Genomic DNA, 26677 nt, shown 5'->3' with positions numbered 1-26677 from the left:
TGGGAGGATAGCTGGTTTGGTGTGAGTGTGTGTGGGTTGTGCTGGGAGGATAGCTGTTTTGGTGTGAGGGTGTGTGGTGGGAGGATAGCTGGTTTGGTGTGAGGGTGTGTGGTGGGAGGATAGCTGGTTTGGTGTGAGGGTGTGTGGGTTGTGTTGGGAGGATAGCTGGTTTGGTTCATGATTCATGTACAACTGTCAACCCAAGAGCTAAATACAGTACCTTATGGAAAATATTCCATTTTGCTCCACTGGACGAATGTAAAGGATTGATCTGTGTGAGAAGCTAAATGGAAGTGGTGTTCTGGTGTGTGTGTGTGTGTGTGTGTGTGTTTCAGGGGGACACTGACGCTGGCTTGGACCATGAGCAATGACTCTTCCATCTGGAAACCCCTACCAGACAACTCCACCGTAAGTCTGTCACCACCAGGCCCACTCCTTCCTTCCTTTGAGTGTGTGTGTGTGTGTGTGTGTGTGTGTGTGTGTGTCAGGACTGTAGTTTCCCCAGTTTTCCTGCTCTTTTCTGGCTGACTGACGGACTAATGGAGAACATCCTGTCTGTATCTGGAATAATTCAATCCGTGATCTAATCTAATCTAATCTAATCTCAAGTTTAATTTCCCCTGTCCGAGAGATGACAGGGTGACGTCAGTGTCGGCTCTTGTTAACGCATTGCTCATTACAGGGATAATGTGGTCTGGTACAGAAATATAAGCCGCCAGAACTGTAGAACCAGAACAGTAGAACTAGAACTGTCAGAACTAGATCTGTGAACGACGTGGTGACCATTCCATCGTGATCCAGACTCAGGGGGAAATAACACTTACATGTGTAGTAGTTATAACAGGGGAATTCAATGTAATAACAGGTATAACAGGTGTAGGTGGTGTAATAACATAGTTGTTATACATAACATATACATAACATATGAAGAAGTGAAAGTCAGAGCTGTCGTCGGGCAGATTTTTCTCCTGCATCTCATCCTGGACCACAACGAGACAATCAGCCAGCACGCCCCACTTCAAGTGGCTCACAGAGGCTTTGATGTAGGAGGCTCTGTTGTTCTCTCTCTCTCTCTCTCTCTCTCTCTCTCTCTCTCTCTCTCTCTCTCTCTCTCTCTCTCTCTCTCTCTCTCTCTCTCTCCCCCTCTCTCTCTGTCTGTCACAGGTCTTACTTTTCCTGCCCTCTCTCTCTCTGGAGATCAATGCACTCAACGTCTCACCCTCTGAACAATGAGAACACCTGCTAACACCCCCCCCCCACTCCTTCTCCCCCACCACCTACAGTCTCCATAGTCTCAGCCTGACACACAGACAGTCTTGTGTAGGTGTAGCCAGTGTAGGTGTCACCAACAATGGCTTTAGAACACTAGGTTGGGACCTAATCCGCTACAATAGAGATGCCTGTCATACGCACAGATAATATAGAGCTTCACATTTTACAGTGTGCTGTGTTCTGTACAGACTTCACTTCTAGTTACACTCTAAAAAGAAGCTGTATCAGTTTGTAACAAAAGGAACCCTCCCCAAAACGTTCCACTTAGAACCTTACAGTTCCAAATAGAAGCCATTATTGGGGCAGCTGTAGCTCAGTTGGTAGAGCGGGTCGTTCAATGATCGAAGGGTCAGCGGTTCGAATCCCAGCTTCGTCTGTCCACATGTCGAAGTGTCCTTGAGCAAGACACCTAACCCCAAATTGCTCCCAATGAGCAGGTTAGTTCCTTGCATGGCAGCTACCGCCATTGGTGTGTGAGTGTGTGTGTGTGAATGGGTGAATGAGAGGCCATTGTAAAGCGCTTTGAGAGCCGCTAAGGTGGAAAAGCGCTATATAAGTGCAGTCCATTTACCATTATGAACTCCTCTCTGTCCTCCCTCCAGGGGGTCCCATTGGACCCAGACCCCCAGTCCCAGGAGGGGTCTCTGCTGCTGCTGGTGCTCCTGTCGGTCTCCCTGGGCGGAGGCCTGGTCCTGCTGGCCGCGCTGCTCATAGTCTGCCACCGCCGCCGCCATGTCCAGCGCTACACCAGGTAACACAGGCATGCACACAGACACACACAGGTATACACACACATGCACACACACACACTCTGTCTCTCTCTCACACACTCCCCCCCCCCCACACACACACACACACACAGCCCTCTGATATGAAGAGCATGTTCAGTGCTCGGAGCTCAAAGCGAAGCTGACTGTAGCACTGAAGGAGCATGATGTAACTACTGCTCATACTAGCCCATAATAGGAATGGGATGGGAGGACAGTAAATAGCCTATAGCAGACAGCTACCTACAGTAGAGTACTGCTGTTTGGTTTTGACATTCAGGTCATGTTCATCCCTGTTATGTAGTTATATTATTGTAGAACAACAAATAGGAACTAAGAGAAACACATGAGAGAGTGTGAGGGAGAGAGAGAGAGAGAGATGGTGAGATGGGGCTGAGCAGAGAGTGAGACAGGCTGAGCAGGTGCTGAGAAAGAGAGAGGCTATGCTAGCTGGGATTGAGAGACAGAGAGAGGCTGTGCTAGCTGGGGATGAGACAGAGAGAGGCTGTGCTAGCTGGGGTTGAGAGACAGAGAGGCTAGGCTAGCTGGGGATCAGAGAGGCTAGGCTAGCCGGGGCTGAGACAGAGAGAGGCTAGGCTAGCTGGTGCTGAGAGAGAGAGAGAGAGACTATGCTAGCTGGTATTGAAATAGCCTAGGCTAGTTGGGATGAGGGAGAGAGGCTAGGCTAGCTGGGATTGAGAGGCTAGGCTAGTTGGGGATGAGAGGCTAGGCTAGCTGGGATTGAGATAGGCTAGGCTAGTTGGGGATGAGAGGCTAGGCTAGTTGGGGATGAGAGGCTAGGCTAGTTGGGGATTAGAGGCTAGGCTAGCTGGGATTGAGATAGGCTAGGCTAGTTGGGGATGAGAGGCTAGGCTAGCTGGGATTGAGATAGGCTAGGCTAGTTGGGGATGAGAGGCTAGGTTAGCTGGGATTGAGATAGGCTAGGCTAGTTGGGGATGAGAGGCTAGGCTAGCTGGGATTGAGATAGGCTAGGCTAGTTGGGGGTGAGAGGCTAGGCTAGTTGTGGATGAGAGGCTAGGCTAGCTGGGATTGAGATAGGCTAGGCTAGTTGGGGATGATAGGCTAGGCTAGTTGGGGATGAGAGGCTAGGCTAGTTGGGGTTGAGAGGCTAGGCTAGCTGGGGCTGAGAGAGACAGGCTGTGGGAGTGCAGAGCAGAGTAGAATAGTGCAGACTGGTACAAATGATGGGTATAATGAGATTTCATAGCGGCCATCGGAGGTGATTAATCACACGTCTCACCCAGTTATAAGCTCCTGCAGCCTGTAAAAACACACACGCACACACACACACACACACACACACACACACACACACACACACACACACACACACACACACACACACACACACACACACGCAGAGGCGAAGAGGGCACAGAGGAAATGAAAGAGCTGAGTAGATGGAGAAACCCCTCCAGTCATTCTCATACACACGCACACACACACACACACACACACACACATACACACACACAGCACAAAGGAATCTGATCCTCTGCCTCAGTTCTACAGAATAGGAAATTGCTCCTAAAACAGGTCTGGTGATACCAGTGAAGGATGATTCCAGTTAAGGATGATACTAGTTATGGATGATACTAGTTATGGATGATACCAGTTATTAAAGGATGTTACCAGTTAAGGATGATACCAGTTAGGATTAAGGCCGTCAATCGATTAAAAAAAAAAAAATCTAATTAATTACATAATATCTGCAAACTTGAACTAATTTGATGTGTAATTGTGCAATATATGTTTATTCTATATGTCTCTCTGATTATAGCAATGTGTGGACTTTAACAGCTATTTTACCAGTGAAATTAGCTAGCTAGCTAGTTATGTTACTTACTTTTTTCTTCCGATTTAAAATCGTCATGAATGCAATGACATCGGGGGTCGGGATTCCCAAATTGGGAATTGTTGTCTTCAATGCACCATTATACCCGAGTTCCAGACTTGTTATCCCGAGTTGGATGAACGTTCAATTCGTTTTTCACAAGTTGGAGGTCGGGAATTCCCGAGTTGTCTTGAACGCACCATTAGTTTCCGGTCTTGTCACCTTTTTCACTACTCTGAGTTTGCAGGTCTGTTACATCACATGTAATTACTATAATTAATCGTAAATAATTGCATATCATTTTTTGCTTGGAAAACCCCCCAAATGAAGATATTTAAATTAAAAGACATTACATTATTGTGGCACACGAGTAAAGCATTGAATAGACATAACAAAAGGTGGCTTTAGTAGTCAATATATTGTTTTGTTTTTTAATTATTTGCAATATCGTATGTGAAGCTATCAATCAAACCAATCTGAGCAACATATTTTCCAATACATCCATGGATTTTCAAAACGAATGTGCCTGTTGATGCTGGTTTGTAGCTGCATTGGAGGATGTAATTACCTCCGCCCCTGTGACAGTGCAGGGCGAGGGGTAATGCTTTCGATGGCGTGTTTGGTTTGTTCGTCTATTAGCAGGATTACACAAAAACTATAAAACTCAGTGGAGGGGTGTAGCATAGGTCAATTAACAACCCATTAGATTGTGGAGTGGATCCGAATCAAGGGGTGAGTCAAAGTCAACTTTATTTATATAGCACTGTTCATACAAAAAGTTAAAATAGTAGATAAAAATGAGAAAATAAAACTGGACAAATCATATTATGGAAAAAGAGTAGATTTCTTATAAAAAAAAATAATAAAAAAAAAGTGAGTATAAAAGATATAATTTTTTTATTAAAACAGGTAAAACTATGTGATAAAAGCGAGATTAAAAAGTTATGTCTTAAGATAAAAAAGGACATCAAAGATGCATTGTAGCACTCACCAATAAAAGATACATGGACAGATCCTCTATTTCACCGGTTTATTTTTGGCGTCAATGAAACATTGAAATGAAACAACGTTTCGGCCAGAGGCCTTCTTCAGAGGATCTCAGGGACCTACAGTACTTGGTGTATACTGTAAAAGCATGCCTGACATGTATTCAGGTGCATGCCTATGGAGAGATTATATATACACACTAATAAAATAATCTTAAAATCTATTCTAAAACTGACCAGTAACCAGTGTAGTGATTGTAAGACTGGTGTGATGTGTGCCCTCCGTCTGGTCTTAGTGAGGGCATGTCTGCAGCATTTTGTATCATCTGAAGTTGACTAATAGCTTTCTTTGGTAGACCAGATAGGAGAGCGTTGAGTGTCGGCCTGGGAGAGAAAAGGTTTCACCATAGCAATGTTTCTCAGCTGATAAAAAGATGTCCTTGTCACATTTTTAATATGGGCCTCAAAATTAAGATCCGAATCAAACATGACACCTAGGTTTCTGACTTAGCATTTGATGTTCAGTGTCAGGGTTTTTAAGTGCCCAGACAGTCTCTCCCTTTCAACTTTATCACCAATGATCAACACATCTGTTTCGTCCTAGTTTAACTGAACATGTGCCACCTGTGACATCCATGCATTTATATCAGCAATGCATTCTACCAAGTGGTCAACTGAGCTGTAGGCATCGGGTGTCACAGAAATACTGTATAGAGTTGGGTGTCATCTGTATAACTCTGGTAGCTAATATTGTGCCTCCTAATGATGTCACATACAGTAGGGGTAGCATATACAGATTGAAGAGTAAGGGCCCTAGAATTGATCCTTACATGGATCTTAACATGTTTACATGTTTCTTAACTTAACATTTTCTTAACTGCGTTCAGGAATGAGGACCATTGTTTTGCTTCAACCATGAGGATGAGGAAATGGTCTAGGCATGAGGAAACAGTCACGGTCTCTGTTGAGCACCGTGGGAGGATCAGTCTGCTACTGATTATGCTCCTCTGCCTGACCAGAGTGTCATGTTGACAGTGGGAGAGATTCACGAAACTGTGGAAGGGCATGGGCCAACTTAGAACCCATTACATTTTGCAGCAGATCCGAATCACGGGGTGGGTCCACAAGCCGTTTTTTTGATAGCAGGATTAAAGTAAAAACTACCAGACTATCAGATCTGAATCACGGGGCGAGTCCAACAGCCGTCCAAACATGGCTGGCCTTTCACCCTAATTTTTTGGACTTGGGAAGCGAAAAATTGTCTGAGTTGAGTTGTCAATTTGTCTGAGGTAGAATCAGCCTACTCATTCTGTGCTGCCTGCTCTCTGTAGCCTACGGGGTCCGCTGGGAAAAATCGATGAATGATTTTAATTGTATTTTAATTTTCATTAATTTAATTAATATGTTAATTTTTGCATGACTAATTTATCTAATTAACATGTTAAATTGACAGCCCTAGTTAGCATGATACCAGTTAAGGATGATAACAGTTGAGGACGATAACTGTTAGGATGATAACATATAGGATGATACAATACCAGTTAAGGATGATACCAGTTCGGATGACACCAGTTAAGGACAATAACAGGATGATGTCAGTTAAGGATGATAACAGGACGATAACAGTAAGGATGATAACAGTTGATGATGATGTGTCTCTGATGTTGTGTTTCCTGTCTGTGCATGTGTGTGTGCGCATGTATGTGTGGGTTTATCATGTCACTACTGTATATTGACCCCCCCTCACCTGTCCCACAGGGCCAGTGATGACCCAGAGAAAACTGCCACCCCCTACATGGAGGACTCCCAGCCTCCACATGGTGAGGGAGGGAGAGAAGGGAAGAGGAGAGGGAGCGAGGGAAGGAGGGGAGGTAGAGAGGAAAGGAAGGAGGGAGGGACGCAGGGTAGGAGGTGTTTGATAGTGATGTTGATCACTTTGTATCGAAGTAGTAGTCTGCGCAGTGTATAGACCATGGGTTCCCAAACTCCATCAATGTGGGCCTCCCCTCTGAAAACAGTGACACACCCGCGCCCCCCCAACCCCCCAAATGTGTCCATTTTGCAAGGCAGCGTTAGCTAGCCCATAACGTTACACAGCTAAGTTAACTCGGTGGCACCTGTTGCTAGCTAACGTTATGACGTTTTCTCACAATACATTCATGCCTGCGGGGGGAGGCTCTCTCTGCACTATCCACAAATTTAGGATACATCTCTCCCATTATTTATTTTGATTTTCTGACCTTTAAAATCACTTTTCATTAATAAAAACCATAGACATAAAAAAAAAGTTTTTTTTTTTTTTTTCCTAACCATCCCTCCGCGCCTCCCCTGAATTTCTTTGGGGCCCCCCAGGGGAGGCCCGCCTCACAGTTTGGGAATGCCTGGTATAGACTGTAGTCAGCCATGCAACCTACTCAGGCTCCTCTACTCCTCTCCCCAGCAGAGATCACCATCCGGGTGGATGAGGTGGACTGCATGTCGGCCTCCTCCACTTACGACCTGGAGACGGATCGCTTCCTGTCCACCGGCACTACTGGACGCCGCGTCTCCTTCAACGAAGCGGCGCTCTTCGACCACACGAAGAAGGCCCAGGAGAAAGGTCGGAGGTCAGTCAGAAGCCCCGCGGCCATCTTTCTCTTGCTCTCTCTTTCTTTCCCTCTCTATCTCTTTCTCTCCCTCTCTCTCTTTAAAGTGATTGATATTATTACAGTATGTGAATATACTGTATCTTAACCAAATTTAGATAGAAAGCAACCCTAGAGGTATATACAGACAGTAACCTATAGCAACCCTGTGTAGAGGTATATACTGTATACAGACAGTAACCGATGGCAACCCTGTCTAGAGGTATACAGACGGTAACCTATAGCAACCCTGTGTATAGATACAGACGGTAACCTATAGCAGCCCTGTCTAGAGGTATAGATACAGACCTATAGCAACCCTGTCTAGAGGTATAGATACAGACCTATAGCAACCCTGTCTAGAGGTATAGATACAGACTAAGCTATAGCAGCCCTGTCTAGAGGTATAGATACAGACTAAGCTATAGCAACCCTGTCTAGAGGTATAGATACAGACTAAGCTATAGCAACCCTGTCTAGAGGTATAGATACAGACTAAGCTATATCAACCCTGTCTAGAGGTATAGATACAGACTAAGCTATAGCAGCCCTGTCTAGAGGTATAGATACAGACTAAGCTATAGCAGCCCTGTCTAGAGGTATAGATACAGACTAACCTATAGCAGCCATGTCTAGAGGTATAGATACAGACCTATAGCAGCCCTGTCTAGAGGTATAGATACAGACCTATAGCAGCCCTGTCTAGAGGTATAGATACAGACCTATAGCAACCCTGTCTAGAGGTATAGATACAGACTAAGCTATAGCAGCCCTGTCTAGAGGTATAGATACAGACCTATAGCAACCCTGTCTAGAGGTATAGATACAGACCTATAGCAACCCTGTCTAGAGGTATAGATACAGACTAAGCTATAGCAGCCCTGTCTAGAGGTATAGATACAGACTAAGCTATAGCAACCCTGTCTAGAGGTATAGATACAGACTAAGCTATAGCAGCCCTGTCTAGAGGTATAGATACAGACTAAGCTATAGCGACCCTGTCTAGAGGTATAGATACAGACTAAGCTATAGCAGCCCTGTCTAGAGGTATAGATACAGACGGTAACCTATAGCAGCCCTGTCTAGAGGTATAGATACAGACTAACCTATAGCAGCCCTGTCTAGAGGTATAGATACAGACCTATAGCAGCCCTGTCTAGAGGTATAGATACAGACTAAGCTATAGCGACCCTGTCTAGAGGTATAGATACAGACTAAGCTATAGCAGCCCTGTCTAGAGGTATAGATACAGACGGTAACCTATAGCAGCCCTGTCTAGAGGTATAGATACAGACCTATAGCAGCTCTGTCTAGAGGTATAGATACAGACTAACCTATAGCAGCCCTGTTTAGAGGTATAGATACAGACTAAGCTATAGCAGCCCTGTCTAGAGGTATAGATACAGACCTATAGCAACCCTGTCTAGAGGTATAGATACAGACCTATAGCAGCCCTGTCTAGAGGTATAGATACAGACTAACCTATAGCAGCCCTGTCTAGAGGTATAGATACAGACTAAGCTATAGCAGCCCTGTCTAGAGGTATAGATACAGACTAACCTATAGCAACCCTGTCTAGAGGTATAGATACAGACCTATAGCAACCCTGTCTAGAGGTATAGATACAGACTAAGCTATAGCAACCCTGTCTAGAGGTATAGATACAGACTAAGCTATAGCAGCTCTGTCTAGAGGTATAGATACAGACTAAGCTATAGCAGCCCTGTCTAGAGGTATAGATACAGACTAAGCTATAGCAGCCCTGTCTAGAGGTATAGATACAGACTAAGCTATAGCAGCCCTGTCTAGAGGTATAGATACAGACTAAGCTATAGCAGCCCTGTCTAGAGGTATAGATACAGACGGTAACCTATAGCAACCCTGTCTAGAGGTATAGATACAGACTAAGCTATAGCAACCCTGTCTAGAGGTATAGATACAGACTAAGCTATAGCAGCCCTGTCTAGAGGTATAGATACAGACTAAGCTATAGCAGCCCTGTCTAGAGGTATAGATACAGACTAAGCTATAGCAACCCTGTCTAGAGGTATAGATACAGACTAAGCTATAGCAGCCCTGTCTTCTCTTTCCAGGTACACTCTTACGGAGGGAGACTTCCACCACCTGAAGAACGCTCGTCTCACCCACTTCCACGCCCCGCCCCCCTCCCTCCAGGTGCCCTCCCCCACCCTGCGCATCCTCACCATCCACGAGTGTGAGTCGTCCAGCAGCATCGCCATGGCAAAGCGTCCCGCCGCCAAGTCGGCCCTCTCCATCTTCCAGGTGACAGCCCGGGTTCTGGTTCTGGTTCTGGTTCAGGCCGGCCCAGTCTGCCGGTTCTGGTGTCGGTCCACTCAGTTTTAGTTCTGGTTCTGTCCCACTGTCTGTCAGTCAGTCTGGCCTCTTCATGATCCTGATCCTTAATGTGTGTGTGTGTGTGTGTGTGTGGCCAGCCGGTATTGTGTCCCCTGCCTCAGACCGCTCTGACCAGCCTGAGTGTCAGCCCTAGCTCCGCCCTCCCCGGTCACACCCTCAACTCCATGGTGGACAGCAGCTTCGGTGACAGCAAGCCCCCCCTCACCCCTCCCGCCGCCCGCTCCAAGGTAGAGATGCACCGATACACTTTCTTTCAGTTACGATCCAATACCAGAATTTGGATATCTGCTGATACCGATCCGATACCAGCAGTCTTTTTCTTGAATTATTTGTCATTAATTTAATTAATTATTATCTTTACTCTACACTTAATACACTTTGCACACACCATATTATTACTGCATTGCTACTATAATGCATTGAACTGTTTTTATTATTGGATATCTTGTATCTTGTTGATGAGGAGCCAAAACATAATTTTACTCATCAATTTTATCCAACATATATACTACTTGTATATTGGATGTAGGCCAATTGGATGTAGCTCTGTGAGTTCCTCTCCTTCACCCTCCCTCCCTCCCCCTCTCTGCCTATCTAGGACTTTGAGGATGGGAAACACAGAAGTTCACCATGAAACCTCTCTCTCTCTCCCACTCCCCCCCCCTCCCCTCGTCCCCAGATCGAGGTGGGCGGCGACTCTAGGAACGGGGGCAGCCCCGGAGGTTCTGGCGTCTGCGAGGGCGGGGCCGCTGGGGGCCCCCCCGCCACCCTCGGTGGCCAGGGCCCCGTGCTGCAGTTCTTCAGCCGGCTGAGGCGCCACGCCAGCCTGGAGGGACCCAGCCCCTACTTCAGGATCAAGAGGTGGAAGCTAGACAGCAGCCAGAGGGCCTCCAGTCTGGACACTAGAGGTAAACACCCCCAACACACACCCTCTAGGATGACACATACAGTAAGCTGTGAATGAAATTCAAGTCTCACCAAAGTGTTTTGTTTTCCTACTCGACTGTTGTTCTAACTTTGTAGTTCGTTCTCATAGATCAGTCTGTTAAAACTACAAATTCTTCACTTCCCTGTCCTCTTCGTCCTGAAACTATGTCACTTCCTTTTTCACGTTAGAACCTATCGACCTCGTCCACATCTGACTCACTCAGCCTAGATTCACTTCCTGTGCTCGAGTCCGAATTTGCAGACTCGTAACAGAATAAAACTATTGTCTTTGTTTGAAACCAGCTTGACCGACCACTCAGCGTGTTCTTTGAAATCTAAACTAAACCAAGTAAGATTTTTCATTTACAAAGCCAACCCCTGCTCCTCGTTATATAGGCTACCGCATGAAGTATTACTAACTGCCCAGCCAATCCAGCGTGCCTTTTACAGTACAGGAAGTGAAGGAAGAACACAGTGCTTAATGCTTTTTTCACCGCTGAGTGAAATGTGCCGTGTTTTGGTTATTATATTATGGTCTGTTTATGACTGGGTTCCCCTCTGGAAAACTATGCCAGAGAGAGGGGATCCAGCTACACGCAGAGAGAGGCCTCTCTAGTACGGTGGCCGAAATCCTAAAACACAAATATAACATTGCAAACTCAACAGAAAACAGAGAATTACAGCTGTTGCGCAGCACTTGATTAGGCCGGGCATTTTGAGGAGGAAGAGGAAGGAGACAAATGACAAATACATGAGGGTCTCTGCCCCGACCCTAATTATTTAAAACTTCTTGAATTAAAAAATATCTTTAAAATAATTTGTCTGAAATCCAAACAGTACAATGCCTGAGTAGACATTAGCATGTTAATTCTGCATCACCCAGGACTTGAACTCACAACCATAGACACCAAGGGAAAATCATCTTCTTGTTGAGCCAAATTTAAGGCCAGTTTGACCTTTAAAAAAGTATAAATGTCAAAGCTAAATATTTACACGTGCATGAACATTAGTAGGCCTACATACTGTGATGGGAATGAGTTGTGGGACTCCAGACTGAGCATGGATTCACTGATTGACTGAATTGATTGGATTGAACACAGGTGGGATTGATTGAGATGTAAGCAGACATACGACTGGTCAGATGAGGAGATGCAAACAAGATGAAGAACCAGTAACAGCTACAAATTAAAAATTAGCATTAAAAAAATCATGTCACACAGCACAATGCCTGATTATGCATTAAAGGGGAACGCCGCTGTTATAGCAAGTTTAGCTCAAATGTCACTTTGTCCTCAATGAAACCGATCCGTACACTCCAACATTTAACCCATCCGTGCAGTAGTAAGCTAGCTCCTTTTTCCTCTGTGCGCGCACCCCCTTTATAATGGAGGTCTATGGGCCTCTGCTAAAAACTATGATAAACATGCATTTTCAAGGCAGGAAGCGCAGGGTGTGATCTTATACATACATACACAGTTACAGGGCTGGTTAGTGGTCACATGCCTAATAATCTAACAACCAGGTTTTGAGTGTGTGTTTAAATGACTTGTGCGTATCAATACTGCGGATGTGTAATGAGATGGTGTTCCAGGATTCAGCAGCTCGAAGAGAGAAGGGCCCTGTTTCCCGAACGAGTTAAGAAGCACTTAACTCCAAAGTACTTCTTAACTCCCATACAAAGGATTGCTTAAGAAGGGTTCCCTAAGAAGGTTCTTCATCGGGAAACCCGGCCAAGGCCGATTTGCTGAATGAGCTTTTTCTCACTGCGATGATGAGGTCTCCTTCTACAACAGTTCTAGTGAACCTGCCGCTCTCTGTAAAGAACTGGAGAAACCTCCATGTTACACCTGTGACATTTACATGTAACCCTTGTAATTGTGATGTTTAAGTCGGTGTGAAACCATCTATGGCTTCTCACATGGCAGCTAGCTCAACAAGAGCTCAATGAGAATGCTAATACATATTCCATTGTGCTGTGTAACATTATTTTTAACAATATTTTTTAATTTGTAGCTGTTACCATCTCGTAATCTGACCAGTCTTTTATCTGCTTACAATCTCAATCAGTCCCACCTGTATTTAATACAATGAAATCAGCCAATCCATGCTCAGTCCACACAGTCCCACAACTCATTCCCATCACAGTAGAGTAGGCCTACTAATATGTTCACGCAAGATTCCTACGGCGTAAATATCTGTAAATATCTAGCTCTGACATTGATACTTTTTTTTTAGGTCAAACTGCCAACTTCACTTGGCTCAACAAGAACATGATCTTCCCTTGGTGACTGGCTGTGAGTTCAAGCCTCGGGCGATGCAGAATAAACATGCTAATCCCCGAGATTCAATACTCAGGCATTGTACTGTTTGGATTTCAGACACGTTATTTTTTTTTTTTAAGTTTTCATGTCAAGTTTTGAAGAGGCCCTCGTGTATTTGTCTCCTTCCTCCTCAAAACGCCCGTCCCTGATCCAGTCCTGCGCAGCAGCTGTAATCAAATTTGTATTTCATGATTTGTATTTGTGTTGTCATGTCACGTTGTTGTACACTGTAAAACTGTACCATAGACTGCCAAGATCGGCACACACATACACCGCGCTGCTCACATTGTGACAGATGGCTCTGTGATGCAGGGTTCAGTCAAAAGGCATTCTGGGAAGTTCCTCCTGTCTCACACACACACGCACACGCACACACATCCATAGGGACCAACAGAATACACAGGACCCTCTGCCGCATCACATACCTCGAAACCTGTATGGATTTCCCAAGAAGCATTGTGATGTGTTTAGAGGGCAGGGATCAGTCTTCTGCTGTGTCCTGCCAGACAGCATTCACACTGGCGTGCTGTTCCACCACAAACATCTCACTAGCATCCTAGTGTGTTGAGACTTCTGTGGGTTCGAGAGACATCAATACCATTGATTTGAAAATCCGATACAGTAGCTATACCTTTTCATTTTCTCACCAGCACTCAGTCTGTGTGTGTGTGTGTGTTTGTGTCCGAGTAGAGTGTGTGAGAGTACATGTGGGTGAGAAAAAAAGAGTGAGCCGTTTCTAGCAGTTTCTGCCCTCTGTGTGTGTGTGTGTGTGTGTGTGTGTGTGTGCGCGTGCGTGCCAGGATCCCCAAAGAGGCGGCAGTTCCAGCGGCAGCGCGCGGCCAGTGAGAGCATGGACCAGGACGACCACGACGCTCACCACATCGAGCTCGTCCAGTACATTGCACGCACCCAGGACGTGGCCTACTACCCTGGCCGCTCCCCCCGCCTCCTTAACCCCCCCTCCACCCCTCCCCCGTCCCTCGGCAGGTAGCTTTAATTCCCTCGCCATTCATCCTGCTCCGCCCACACCGCTGCTCTGTCATCAGTAGCCAGCTCTACAGCCATTGCTAACCAGCTAGCCCAATCTGCAACCATCGCTAGCCAGCATCACTTTGTTCTAGTCTTCATCACTACCTAGCCTACAGTATCTGAGGTCATTGCTAGCTAGATCTGCATTTGTCACTTTTGCTAGCCACAATCATATTCATCGCTATTCAGCAGCTAGCCCAATCTGCAATCATCTCGATAGTTAGCTTGCCCAATCTGCAGTCATCGCTATTCAGATCCCATTCATCACTAGCCAGCTGGCCAGTCATCACAAATTATCTGACCTGTAAGCATTGATCGCTGACCAGCTAACAACCTGCGGTTATCTGGCCAGCTGGCTAGCACAACATCACTGCTCTGCTTAGCATTGCTAGCTAGCCAGCCCAATCTGTAGTCATCACTAGCTAGTTAGCGCCGAACACCACTGTCAGACTTACTACTACTACATTACATACTATATGAAACAGGGTGGGCTATGACAAAGGTCAAGTGAGTGCTAGCTCAACACCATCCTCTCCCGTGCCATCTACCGCTCAGCTATCAAACGCTATCAAACCAGCCCATTCCTATGGAAGTGTTCTAACTTAATTCAGTTTTAATCTCAAATGGTGAAATGAGATGAGATGATGATGGGTAGACGTATTCAGTTTGTGTAATCTCACTTCCTCTAGTCCAGTGGTTCTCAACCTTTTTTGAGCTCTGGACCCCTGGCATATTTTGAAAAATCCTGAAGGACCCCCTACCCCTTGCATGGGTCCAGACTTACAAATTGACCCACTCCACCGAAGTTGACTGATTCTTGAGGATTTCAAGAGTGTAACGAGCTGACATTGTCTGATATCAGGGTACCACACACCACCTCCCCACAATATATATTATTTAGTAGCATGGCCGTCGCTATGAGCGGGCCTTAGTGTACCTGGCCCACCCCAAAAGTGCTTGTCCCCCCCCCCCCCACTGGCACCCATAGTTAAATTAATTAATAACAGGATTTTTTAAAATTAAACATAGTATTTTTAATTTAACAGAAAAAATACTAACTTAAGATTCTTTATAAATGAAGACATTAACAAACATTTGACGGCTGCCATACTGAAAAAGGAAGCTACGCCCATGTAGCGGCTACCGCTCGTGTGATTTCTGTGGGGAGTCGAGCTGAGCTGTGCACTCCAGGCCATGCCGATTGTCATCGCTGCTTATAGGTCTACCTTGGCCTAACTTTGAGGACATCTACTGCAAAGTATGAAAACGTCACCCTTCCCTATAAATTCGCCCTTCCCTCACTGATAAAATGGCGCAGGTGCTCATCCAGGCCCTGGTCAACTCCCGCCTGGACTACTGCAACTCTCTCTTAGCTGGGGCCCCAGCATCAGCCATTAAACCCCTGGAACTTGTCCAGAAAGCTGCTGCTCGCCTGGTGTTCAACCATCCCATGTTCTCCCACACAACTTCCCTTCTCGGTTCCCTACACTGGCCCCCTGTAGCAGCTCACATCCAGTTTAAAACTCTGGTACTAGCCTACAGGGCAATGATACGAACAGCTCCCTCCTACCTCCAGGCCATGGTCAAACTCTATACCCCCTCCCGACCGCTACGCTCTGCTACCTCAGGGCGACTGGTTGCCCGGTCACTCTGAGGCCCCTGTGGTCGATCGACACGGTCACGGCTCTTCTCTGTCCTGGCCCCGCAGTGGTGGAACGAACTGCCCACTGACGTCAGGACAGTAGAGTCGCTGCCCATCTTTTGTCGCAGGCTCAAAAATCACCTCTTCAAGAAGTACTACAACAATCCTCCCTCTTAAGCACCTATTGTATTTTAGATGGCTTTTCTTGCACTTTTCCTTCAGCACTAGATTATGCTCTTAGTCACTTGTTTTAGAAAGGAGATGCACTTGTGAGTTCTGGCAAGTAGTAGTACATTGGCTTTTCAATTATTGTTAAAAAGCGTTGTGTTTGGATAAAAGCGTCAGCTACATGACTGTAATGTAATGTAAAAATCCTTTTCAACACTTAGAAACGTATTCTTCGGGCATCAGCATAATATGTTGCACAAACACAAGTTCAACATACTTTACTATCAGTTAGAGGGAGAACGAGAGAGCTCAGTATAATTAGTTTGTGTCAGTGCTGCACAAATACAATAGCATATCGTATTATCAAAAATAGTCAATAATAATTGTGCCCCCTCATGCAGTTCATATGCCCCCTTTAAGACTGAGTCCTAGAGACGTGCAAATCCAATTCATTTTGGACTCACCCTAATGGCAGCGATGCTAACTTTTCAGCCTACAAAGTGACATCACACCTCACCAATCTATAGCCAGTCATGGAAATCACTTAGCAGAGTGGCTACTATTAACATGCTCATAGTTGCATGTGCGTGTCATGCTTGCTCCTTGACCTTCGCTAGTCTGGCTCAATGGATGTAGGTTTTTCAGATAATTGGCACCCATCAGATTCAAACCGGACATTATTTTGCAAGGGCGCCGTAAAAAAGATAAAGAAAAGCTTATCGCCGCCAAAGACGTTTATGATTGGTTTACAGAAATACAGCGTTTTTTCCCTCTATCTCAGAATGATAATCGGGTGCAGACAGACGCTTCTCCAGCGCTGAAATAGCTCGAAACCAAGTGTGGAGAATGCGAGACTACTCCTTCACTGACTCTTGGGTTGTGTGTGTGTGTGTGTGTGTGTTACAGGTTAGAGGTAGAGGCGGTGGTGGAGCCCTGCTGCAGCGCCGGGGGCCCCGGGGTGATCGGCCTGACCCCGGAGCCCCAGGCCGAGGCTCAGAGTCCGCCGGGCTTCCACCGGGACAGCTCTTCCCCCGCCACCCCCGCGGAACCTCCTCCGGGCCTCCAGGACCCCCAGGCGTCTCCGCCGGACGCCCCGGACCCCCTGGACCCCCAGGCCGTGTACCGGGACATCTGGACGCTGCGCGCCTCCCTGGAGCGGTGCGTCTCCGACCACAGCAGCAGCAACAACGACCGGGACTCGGCCCCCAGCGACGCCGGCAGCGTGGGCTCCGCAGGGGGCCACGGGGGGCCGCCCCGCTTCCCCTCCCAGGACCTGGGGGAGGAGGAGGGGCTGGGGGAGGGGGAGGAGGAGCGGCTGGGGGAGGAGGAGGAGGCCCTGGGGGAGGAGGAGGAGGGGCTGGGGGAGAAGCAGAGGGACGAGAAGGACTGGAGGGGACGGAGGGAGGATGAGGAGGATGGGAAGGAGGAGTGGAGAGAGGAGAGGAGGAGGAGGAGGGAGGGAAAGCAGGACAGCGTGGAGTCAGAGCGCCGAGGAGGAGCGAGCGACGGGGAGTCCGGCAACCGGAAGCTGCTGCAGATGGACAGCGGCTACGCGTCCATCGAGGCTCCGCCCCGCGCCTCCGACGACCCGCGGCTGTTCCCCGGCGGCGGGGGAGGGGGGAAGGAGCGCACCGCCCTGGAGAAGAGGCACCACTTCACCAGCGCCGGACGCAGCGGCACGGTGGGGGAAAGCTTCGAGGCCCGGCAGCTTCAGGAGGAGGAGCAGCCCGAGGAGGAGGAGGAGGAAGAGTGGGCGGCGGCTAGCGGCGGCGGCGGGGTCGCCCCGGACACCGGCGCCGGTCCGCTGGGCTGGTCTCCCTACGGCCAAATGTTCATCCCCCGGGAGGCCCACTCCCCCCTCCTCTCGCTCCTCCCCCCCGCCCCGGCGCACCCCCCGGCCTTCCGCCGACGCGACTACAGCATCGACGAGAAGACCGACGCCCTGTTCCACGAGTTCCTGCGCCACGACCCCCGGCTGGACCAGCCCGAGTCCCCGCTTCGGCGCCACCGGTCGCGGGTGCACCTGCGCAAGCAGTGGCAGCGCCACAAGCAGTACAGCGACCCGGGCGTGCGTTACCACGCCTCCTCCTCCTTCGACCGGCAGCGCACGCCGCTGAGGCGGGGCGACAGCGTGGACTGCCCCCTGGAGACCGGCTACCACGGCGCGCTCCCGCGCATCGCCAGCGCCCCGGACGAGGAGGCGGCGGCCGGCGACTGCCCCGAGACCCCCGAGGTGAGGGAGGTCGGAGGAGGAGGGTTGGAGGAGTCGGCGAGAGAGGAGGAGGAGGACAGGAGGAGGGAGAGCCTCGGCAGCAGCCACGACAGCAGCTCCACCAGAGACGAGGAGGAGCCGCGCGGCGACGCCGGCTCCCCTCCTCTTCCTCCTCCTCACCATCATCCTCATCCTCCCCCTGGCCCGGACCCCCCGGAGGACGGCAGGCAGGCCGCCCCCCCCGCGGACGAGCGCTGGTCCCCCCGGCCCCCGCCCCAGGACTCGGGCTTCGGCCCCCAGACGGTGTCGGCGGAGCTGAGCGACAAGCTGGCGGCCGGCCTGGAGGACAGGCTGTACGCCGGGCTGCGCCTGGCCCAGGACGCGGCGGAGGGCGCGGTGGTCGTAGCCGCCGCCGCCGCCGTCGCCGTCAGGCACGCGCACACCTCCCCCGACCACAGCCCGGTGTAGCAGGGCCTCTCTCCTCCTCATCCACTCCCCGTCCTCCTAAAAGCTCTCACGTTGTCTCAGTCTTGATGGTCCACTACCAGACCCAGACCCCAAACGCACCAATTGCTTGAATCCAGTCAGTACACACACTACCCCCCCCCCCCCCCCCCAATTCACAGCAATTCCCCCTGACCCTTCATCTCATTCCCGACCCCTCTGTGAACCCAGGTGCTATTAGACCAGTAGGATAACGAAGAATGCCTCCTGGTGGAAACCCTGAGGTTGACCTCTGCAGTACCTAGCAGTCCATTTACTCATGACTTTATCTAACTGGGCCGGGAGATTCTCTACGATCCTTCACATCTTCAGTTCTCCACGTCTCGCTGAATAACTTAACCCCGCTTATAACGGATATGACTCCTTAAATAGTAACGTAGCTGATTTAATAGCCGATTCAATATTTCGTTGTTATGAATGATTTCCATCTGGAAGGTGATGCCATTTACGCACGCAGCCAATCATAAACCCTCATGACAGGAAACAAGGAACAGGATGGCAGTAGACATGGATCACATTGTGCATCGAAGCGACACACACACACACACACACAAGCATATCCTGTCTCATTTAGTGTCGGGGGTGAGTTCTGGAGGGGAGATGGCACACCTGGCTGCAAGGAAGTTTTGATTTATGTATTTATTGATTGATTGGTTCATTGTAATGTCCTGTTTTGTATTATTTGGTGCTTGTGGCAGTGATTAACGAGGACTCTGGTTACTCTGGATGTGGTCTGGTCCAGGGAGCGGTCGAATAGGAGCAGTTGTTTGTGCCAAAAAGACAGTCAGTTAGTCTGATAGTGGGATGTGAGTTTGGAGACGACCCCTAGTCCCATAGAAACCTAGTTTGGTTCCTACAGGTCTACAATCTGGTGCCTACGTACAGGCATACAGTCTAGCCTACGGTCTGGTTCCTACAGGCCTACAATCAGGTCTAGTCTGGTTCCTACAGGCCTACAATCAGGTCTAGTCTGGTTCCTACAGGCCTACAATCAGGTCTAGTCTGGTTCCTACAGGCCTACGGTCTGGTTCCTGGTTCCGACAGGCCTACGGTCTGGTTCCTACAGGCCTACAATCAGGTCTAGTCTGGTTCCTACAGGCCTACGGTCTGGTTCCTGGTTCCTACAGGCCTACAATCAGGTCTAGTCTGGTTCCTACAAGCCTACAATCTAGTCTAGTCTGGTTCCTACAGGCCTACGGTCTGGTCTAGTCTGGTTCCTACAGGCCTACAATCAGGTCTAGTCTGGTTCCTACAGGCCTACAATCAGGTCTAGTCTGGTTCCTACAGGCCTACGGTCTGGTTCCTGGTTCCTACAGGCCTACGGTCTGGTTCCTGGTTCCTACAGGCCTACGGTCTGGTTCCTACAGGCCTACAATCAGGTCTAGTCTGTCTCCTACAGGCCTACTGTCTGGTTCCTGGTTCCTACAGGCCTACAATCTAGTCTAGTCTGGTTCCTACAGGCCTACGGTCTGGTTCCTGGTTCCTACAGGCCTACAATCTAGTCTGGTCTGGTTCCTACAGGCCTACAATCAGGTCTAGTCTGGTTCCTTTAGGCCTATGGTCTGGTTCCTACAGGCCTACAGATCGGTCCTGGACCCCAGCCTCTCTGAGCAGCCTGGACCGGTCCCTGGTTTCTGGGCGTCGGTGGCGTGAGGGTTCTGAATCGGACCTTCACAGACATTTGTGTTGATTGAATTTCTTTCTAAGAAAGGCATGCGCTCGGCGGTGCACGCCAAACAGGCCTCATTTGTTTGCTGACATTCTTCCTCTATTTCCTTTTTCCTGAGCAAACGCCAGCGGCCGTCCCTACCCCTCGCAAAAACCACCGGGAACAAAGATGTCATTTGTAGCCGGATCCCTCCTTCCTCTGTCTCCTCCGAGCCTTCCCCTGTGCCATTCTAGTCCGTCTCCATTATCAGATTAGGTCTCGTGGGGCAAAGAGAGACAGGAAATGACAAGCCTTGTTCCAACATTACCCAGAAACCCATTTTGCACGGGGGGGATCTGTGGTATGTGTAGCGCGAGCGTCTCTCTTCACGCCCGCAGAAAGCAGCCGGCCGGCCGTAAAGGCGCGCTCACCGTGACCAGGTTCTGAGGTGACTTCCAGCTGTTCCCCCCCGGGGAGACGGAGGATCCGAGTATTTCTCCTCCAGGAGGAGGACAGCCCTCCTCTCCATTCCACCCTCTCAGCTCCCCCGCACTGGAGCGGGAAAGACCGTGAATGAGGGAGAGAGAGAGACGGGGATGGACAGATAGGTAGAGCGAGAAGGAGAGAGAGAGAGAGGGGGAGAGAGATGGACAGATAGGTAGAGCGAGAAGGAGAGAGAGAGAGGGGGAGAGAGAGATGGACAGATAGGTGGAGCGAGAAGGAGAGAGAGAGAGAGGGGGAGAGAGAGATATGGACAGATGGGTAGAGCGAAAAGGAGAGAGAGGGGGAGAGAGAGATGGACAGATAGGTAGAGCGAGGAGGAGAGAGAGAGAGAACTCTCTCGGGGAGACTATCAGATCAGCGCGAGGAGCCGTGAGCAGGCCGAGGCAGCTGGGAGGACGGCTATAAGAGGCCCCTGGCTGAAGGCTGCTCCTCTCATTAGGGCCACAATGGCAGAGATGAAGAGTCGTTAGAGCTCTGAGGAGCGGAGGGAGACCAGAGACACACACACACATACACACACACACACCACATCCCCGCGCTGTCCCGTAACCATGGCGACAGCCGGGTTAATCCAAACCGCTGCGCGCGGCGGCGGCGGCGACCGGGCCGAGCGTCCTCGGTGAACGAGGGAGGGGCGATGCGCATTACCTCGACACGGAGGAGAGACACAACCACGCCCTCCCTCCATCTCTCTCTCTCTCTGGAGATGGAGAGACGTGGAGTGTTGGAGAGTATCTAGATTGATACCGGGCCTCAGACGGAGTTCTAGAGGTGGATAGGTGGACATGACCTGTGTACAGAGATGTTCGTAGTGGCGTGAACAAGCTCCACCAGAGGGCGCTAGACTAGAGCGTGTCTAGGAGCGGACCTCGCCCGAGGCAGAGCACAGGAAACCTCCTTCTCCGTCCAACTAACCAGTAGCCTGTCTTAATGCGCTAACGGTGCTTTACTGTGCATAGGTTTGCATGCCATTTACCCGTTTTAGTACATAGTACTAGTACATAGTACTAGTACATAGTACATATCTTCATGTTTCCTCAGAGTAACGAAACCAAATGAGTAATTCCACGGTCAGAGACGAACGTAGACGTTAGCGTGTCGGTACACCTAGAGGTTTTGTATTTTATGATCTTTGTTTAGGAGTCATGACGCTACGATATCCGATGAGATTTTGTGAGATTTATTTCCATTAATAAAAAGATAGTATATTTCACTATTCATGCTTGTTAGTTTAAACGGTTGATTTCTACGAAGAAACAAGCAGATCTTTCTACGTGGAAGGAGCCCAGTCTACAGGACCAACCAGATGTACATGTTATTTTTGGGCTGCTTTCCAGTCAGTAAATAAATGAATGAAGCATTGACTGCCCTGTGGTGTCTCTTATTTCTAATTTTTTAAAGGAGAATGCTCGTTTTTGACAACCTGGACCTTATTTACGGCATATTATGCGCTGTGCCATGCGTGCTGGAGCAAGTGAGGAAGCTATTTCGTTTCTAAAGACGTTTCTAAAGATCATATTACAGAGGCAAGTGAAAAACCACAACAGGCCTACGCTCTATGTAAGCACAACTAGCGATTCATAAAGACAGATTGATGAAAACAACCGTTTCGCGGCAGAAAATAGATTTTTTTAGAAGCTGCATTCTCAGTGCCCCGTCCACCGCCATTACATGGATATACTTGGCTCACGCTGGATTTTACATTTCTTCTACAGGCCTCCGAATTACACCAAAGTTATCTCGGTGAGTCAAACGTCTTATAATATGCCGTAAATAAGGTCCAGGTTGTCAAAAATGAGCATTCTCCTTTAATTCCCGCAGGGGAAGGTGATGATCATGACCTCCCTTACTCCTCTATCTCTCTCACCATCCATCCTTCCTTGGAAATTACCTGATCTGACATGACTGGATTGGTAACAGCTGTATTTTTTTAAATTAATTTTACCTTATTTATCCAGGGGGAAACCCCATTGACACCAAGGTCTCGCTTGCGATGGTGTCCTGATTACGAAGCATTTATATTTCAAAATCATAGACTACACAAAGTCATCATACATCAATACATTTTACACATTCAACTGACAACGCTATGGCGACATTATTAAAAAATGTGCACTGACCCCCCTGACTTCAAATTCATTCATCACATGTTTTAAATTGCCCAATGAGGCGAAGGCATCCAGACTGAAAGCCTCTTGAAACTCATCCCATCCTCTAGGAGCACAGAAACCAAAGGCAGGTTTTCCCAACTCACCGTTGACCTCAAGAACCAACCAATCCCAAGACCGTGTCTGCTAACGACTAGAACGCCCTGTAACGAGGTGTGTCAGCTAATTGGGTCGCTTTATAAACATACAGGAGCCAGTCCTGCGTTCTCCTAGCGGCCAAGGATAGCCAACCCGTGAAAGATCACCTTTCACCTATCCAGCTGTGTTAAATCACCTTTCACCTATCCAACTGTGTTAGATCACCTTTCACCTATCCAACTGTGTTAGATCACCTTTCACCTATCCAACTGTGTTAGATCACCATTCACCTATCCAACTGTGTTAGATCACCTTTCACCTATCCAACTGTGTTAGATCACCTTTCACCTATCCAGCTTGTTAGATCACCTTTCACCTATCCAACTGTGTTAGATCACCATTCACCTATCCAACTGTGTTAGATCACCTTTCACCTATCCAGCTTGTTAGATCACCTTTCACCTATCCAGCTGTGTTAGATCACCTTTCACCTATCCAACTGTGTTAGATCTACTTTCACCTATCCAACTGTTGGATCACCTTTCACCTATCCAACTATGTTAGATCACCATTCACCTATCCAACTGTGTTAGATCACCTTTCACCTATCCAGCTGTGTTAGATCACCTTTCACCTATCCAGCTGTGTTAGATCACCATTCACCTATCCAGCTGTGTTAGATCACCTTTCACCTATCCAACTGTTAGATCTACTTTCACCTATCCAGCTGTGTTAGATCACCATTCACCTATCCAACTGTTACATCACCTTTCACCTATCCAACTGTGTTAGATCACCATTCACCTATCCAACTGTGTTAGATCACCATTCACCTATCCACCTGTATTAGATCACCTTTCACCTATCCAACTGTGTTAGATCACCTTTCACCTATCCAACTGTGTTAGATCACCTTTCACCTATCCAACTGTTAGATCTACTTTCACCTATCCAGCTGTGTTAGATCACCTTTCACCTATCCAGCTGTGTTAGATCACCTTTCACCTATCCAACTGTGTTAGATCACCTTTCACCTATCCAACTGTTAGATCACCTTTCACCTATCCAGCTGTTAGATCACCTTTCACCTTTCCAGCTGTGTTAGATCACCATTCACCTATCCAACTGTGTTAGATCACCATTCACCTATCCAACTGTGTTAGATCACCTTTCACCTATCCAGCTGTGTTAGATCACCTTTCACCTATCCAGCTGTTGGATCACCTTTCACCTATCCAACTGTTAGATCACCTTTCACCTATCCAACTGTGTTAGATCACCATTCACCTATCCAGCTGTTAGATTACCTTTCACCTATCCAGCTGTTAGATCACCTTTCACCTATCCAACTGTGTTAGATCACCTTTCACCTATCCAACTGTGTTAGATCACCTTTCACCTATCCAACTGTGTTAGATCACCTTTCACCTATCCAACTGTTACATCACCTTTCACCTATCCAACTGTGTTAGATCACCTTTCACCTATCCAACTGTTAGATCACCTTTCACCTATCCAACTGTGTTAGATCACCTTTCACCTATCCAACTGTGTTAGATCACCTTTCACCTATCCAACTGTGTTAGATCACCTTTCACCTATCCAACTGTGTTAGATCAGAGATCCCCTGAGGGAAAGTACATGTAGGAAGGAAGAATACGTGTTTGAGGATTCAGACAGAGGCCGGGTTCTGCCTGTCACAGCAGGGGACACGCCAGCGGATCAAAGCCTGCGCTGGCACAGGCGCCACCTGGCCGCCCCGCCCAATCAGAATAATACATCAAAGGCCAGGTGGTCCAATCCTGATCCACGAAGCGGAGGAAGGCAACAGGGATTACCGTGGCGACATCACACCTCAAACACATCATCCCGTTCTCTCTGATCTCACAGCTAGTCTGTAAACACACACACGCACACACACACACACACCAGAGAGAAACCACACAGCTGGAGAGATTGGGAGTGCGTTTATTATAGAAATAATAATCCTAACCATATCTTGAAGGGGGGAGGGGGGGGCCAGAACCAGGCCCAGACGTCCGGGTGGGCCGGGCCGGAGGTCGCCCTTCACATCGTCATGCTGTCCCATCCATCTTAAAATATAACGTATATTTGTTCGTTCGATATTTATAAATACTGTAGTTATTGAGATCGTCAGTGTCATGTGGAGTAGGATAAACAGTGTTGTAATCTAGAGCGAGCTACAGAGGGCCTTCAGTGAGGAGAGAGAGCAGGGCTGGGAGGGCTTCTGGAGGATCTGACTGATACATGTTCGGGGGTGGGGGTCAGAGAGCCTCTCCTGTGTTCGGGGGGGGGGGGGGGGTCACAGAGCCTCTCCTGTGTTCGGGGGATGGGGGGGGTCAGAGAGCCTCTCCTGTGTTTCTCCCACACGCTTTAGTCTTGCGTCATCTTCATCATGAGTCAAGTCAGAGATCAGTGTGTGTGTGTGTGTGTGTGTGTGTGTGTGTGCAGGTCCTGCTAGTCCATCCTCCTCTGGGTCAGTCCGTCATCTCGTCTGTCCAGACCTTCCTCTCCTCTTCACCTCACGGCCAGGGCAGATGCCCCTGGGCAGATGTGTAGCGCTGGACCTGCCCGGGAACACACACACGGTTAGGGAACACACACACAGTTAGGGAACACACACACAGTTAGGGAACACACACACGGCTAGGGAACACACACACGGTTAGGGAACACACACACGGTTAGGGAACACACACACGGTTAGGGAACACACACACGGTTAGGGAACACACACACGGTTAGGGAACACACACACGGTTAGGGAACACACACACGGTTAGGGAACACATACACGGTCAGGGAACACACACACGGTCAGGGAACACACACACGGTTAGGGAACACACACACGGTCAGGGAACACACACACGGTTAGGGAACACACACACGGTTAGGGAACACACACACGCGGTTAGGGAACACATACACGGTTAGGGAACACACACACGGTTAGGGAACACACACACGGTCAGGGAACACACACACGGTTAGGGAACACACACACGGTTAGGGAACACACACACGGTCAGGGAACACACACACGGTCAGGGAACACACACACGGTCAGGGAACACACACACGGTTAGGGAACACACACACGGTTAGGGAACACACACACGGTTAGGGAACACACACACGGTTAGGGAACACACACACGGTTAGGGAACACACATGGTCAGGGAACACACACACACGGTTAGGGAACACACACATGGTTAGGGAACACACACATGGTTAGGGAACACACACACGGTCAGGGAACACACACACGGTTAGGGAACACACACACGGTCAGGGAACACACACACGGTTAGGGAACACACACACGGTTAGGGAACACACACACGGTTAGGGAACACACACACGGTTAGGGAACACACACACGGTTAGGGAACACACACACGGTTAGCAGGAGGAAGAAGAGGAGGAAAGAGGACAGACAGATGTAGACGGAGGAGAGGAGGAAGGCAGAAGGAGTGAATCTCATCAGTAGTCGGGGACGACTGGTGCGGAGGTGTATGATCTCCCCCTCCCCCTCTCTCCCTCCCTCCCTCCTTCCCTCTCTCCCCCTC

At 48.7% G+C, this 26677-nt stretch overlaps 1 protein-coding gene across 1 annotated transcript; it reads left to right on the top strand.

Moving 5' to 3' along the window:
• Positions 1–360: 360 nt before the first annotated feature.
• cbarpb (CACN subunit beta associated regulatory protein b) lies at positions 361–18647 on the top strand (the record flags this gene model as incomplete). Its single annotated transcript, XM_084459099.1, has 12 exons — positions 361–408; positions 1875–2023; positions 6639–6700; positions 7321–7486; positions 9598–9787; positions 9958–10107; positions 10560–10788; positions 13929–14115; positions 16874–17258; positions 17310–17360; positions 17430–18200; positions 18399–18647. 12 exons carry the CDS (start codon positions 361–363, stop codon positions 18645–18647), a joined length of 2637 nt encoding a protein of 878 aa, XP_084315225.1.
• Between the last annotated feature and the right edge of the window lie 8030 nt (positions 18648–26677).

Source organism: Borostomias antarcticus, assembly GCF_949987555.1.
Source record: "Borostomias antarcticus genome assembly, chromosome: 26".
NCBI lineage: Eukaryota > Metazoa > Chordata > Actinopteri > Stomiiformes > Stomiidae > Borostomias > Borostomias antarcticus.
Note: the sequence above shows the minus strand (reverse complement) of the source record. Positions and strands in the feature narration are given on the sequence as shown.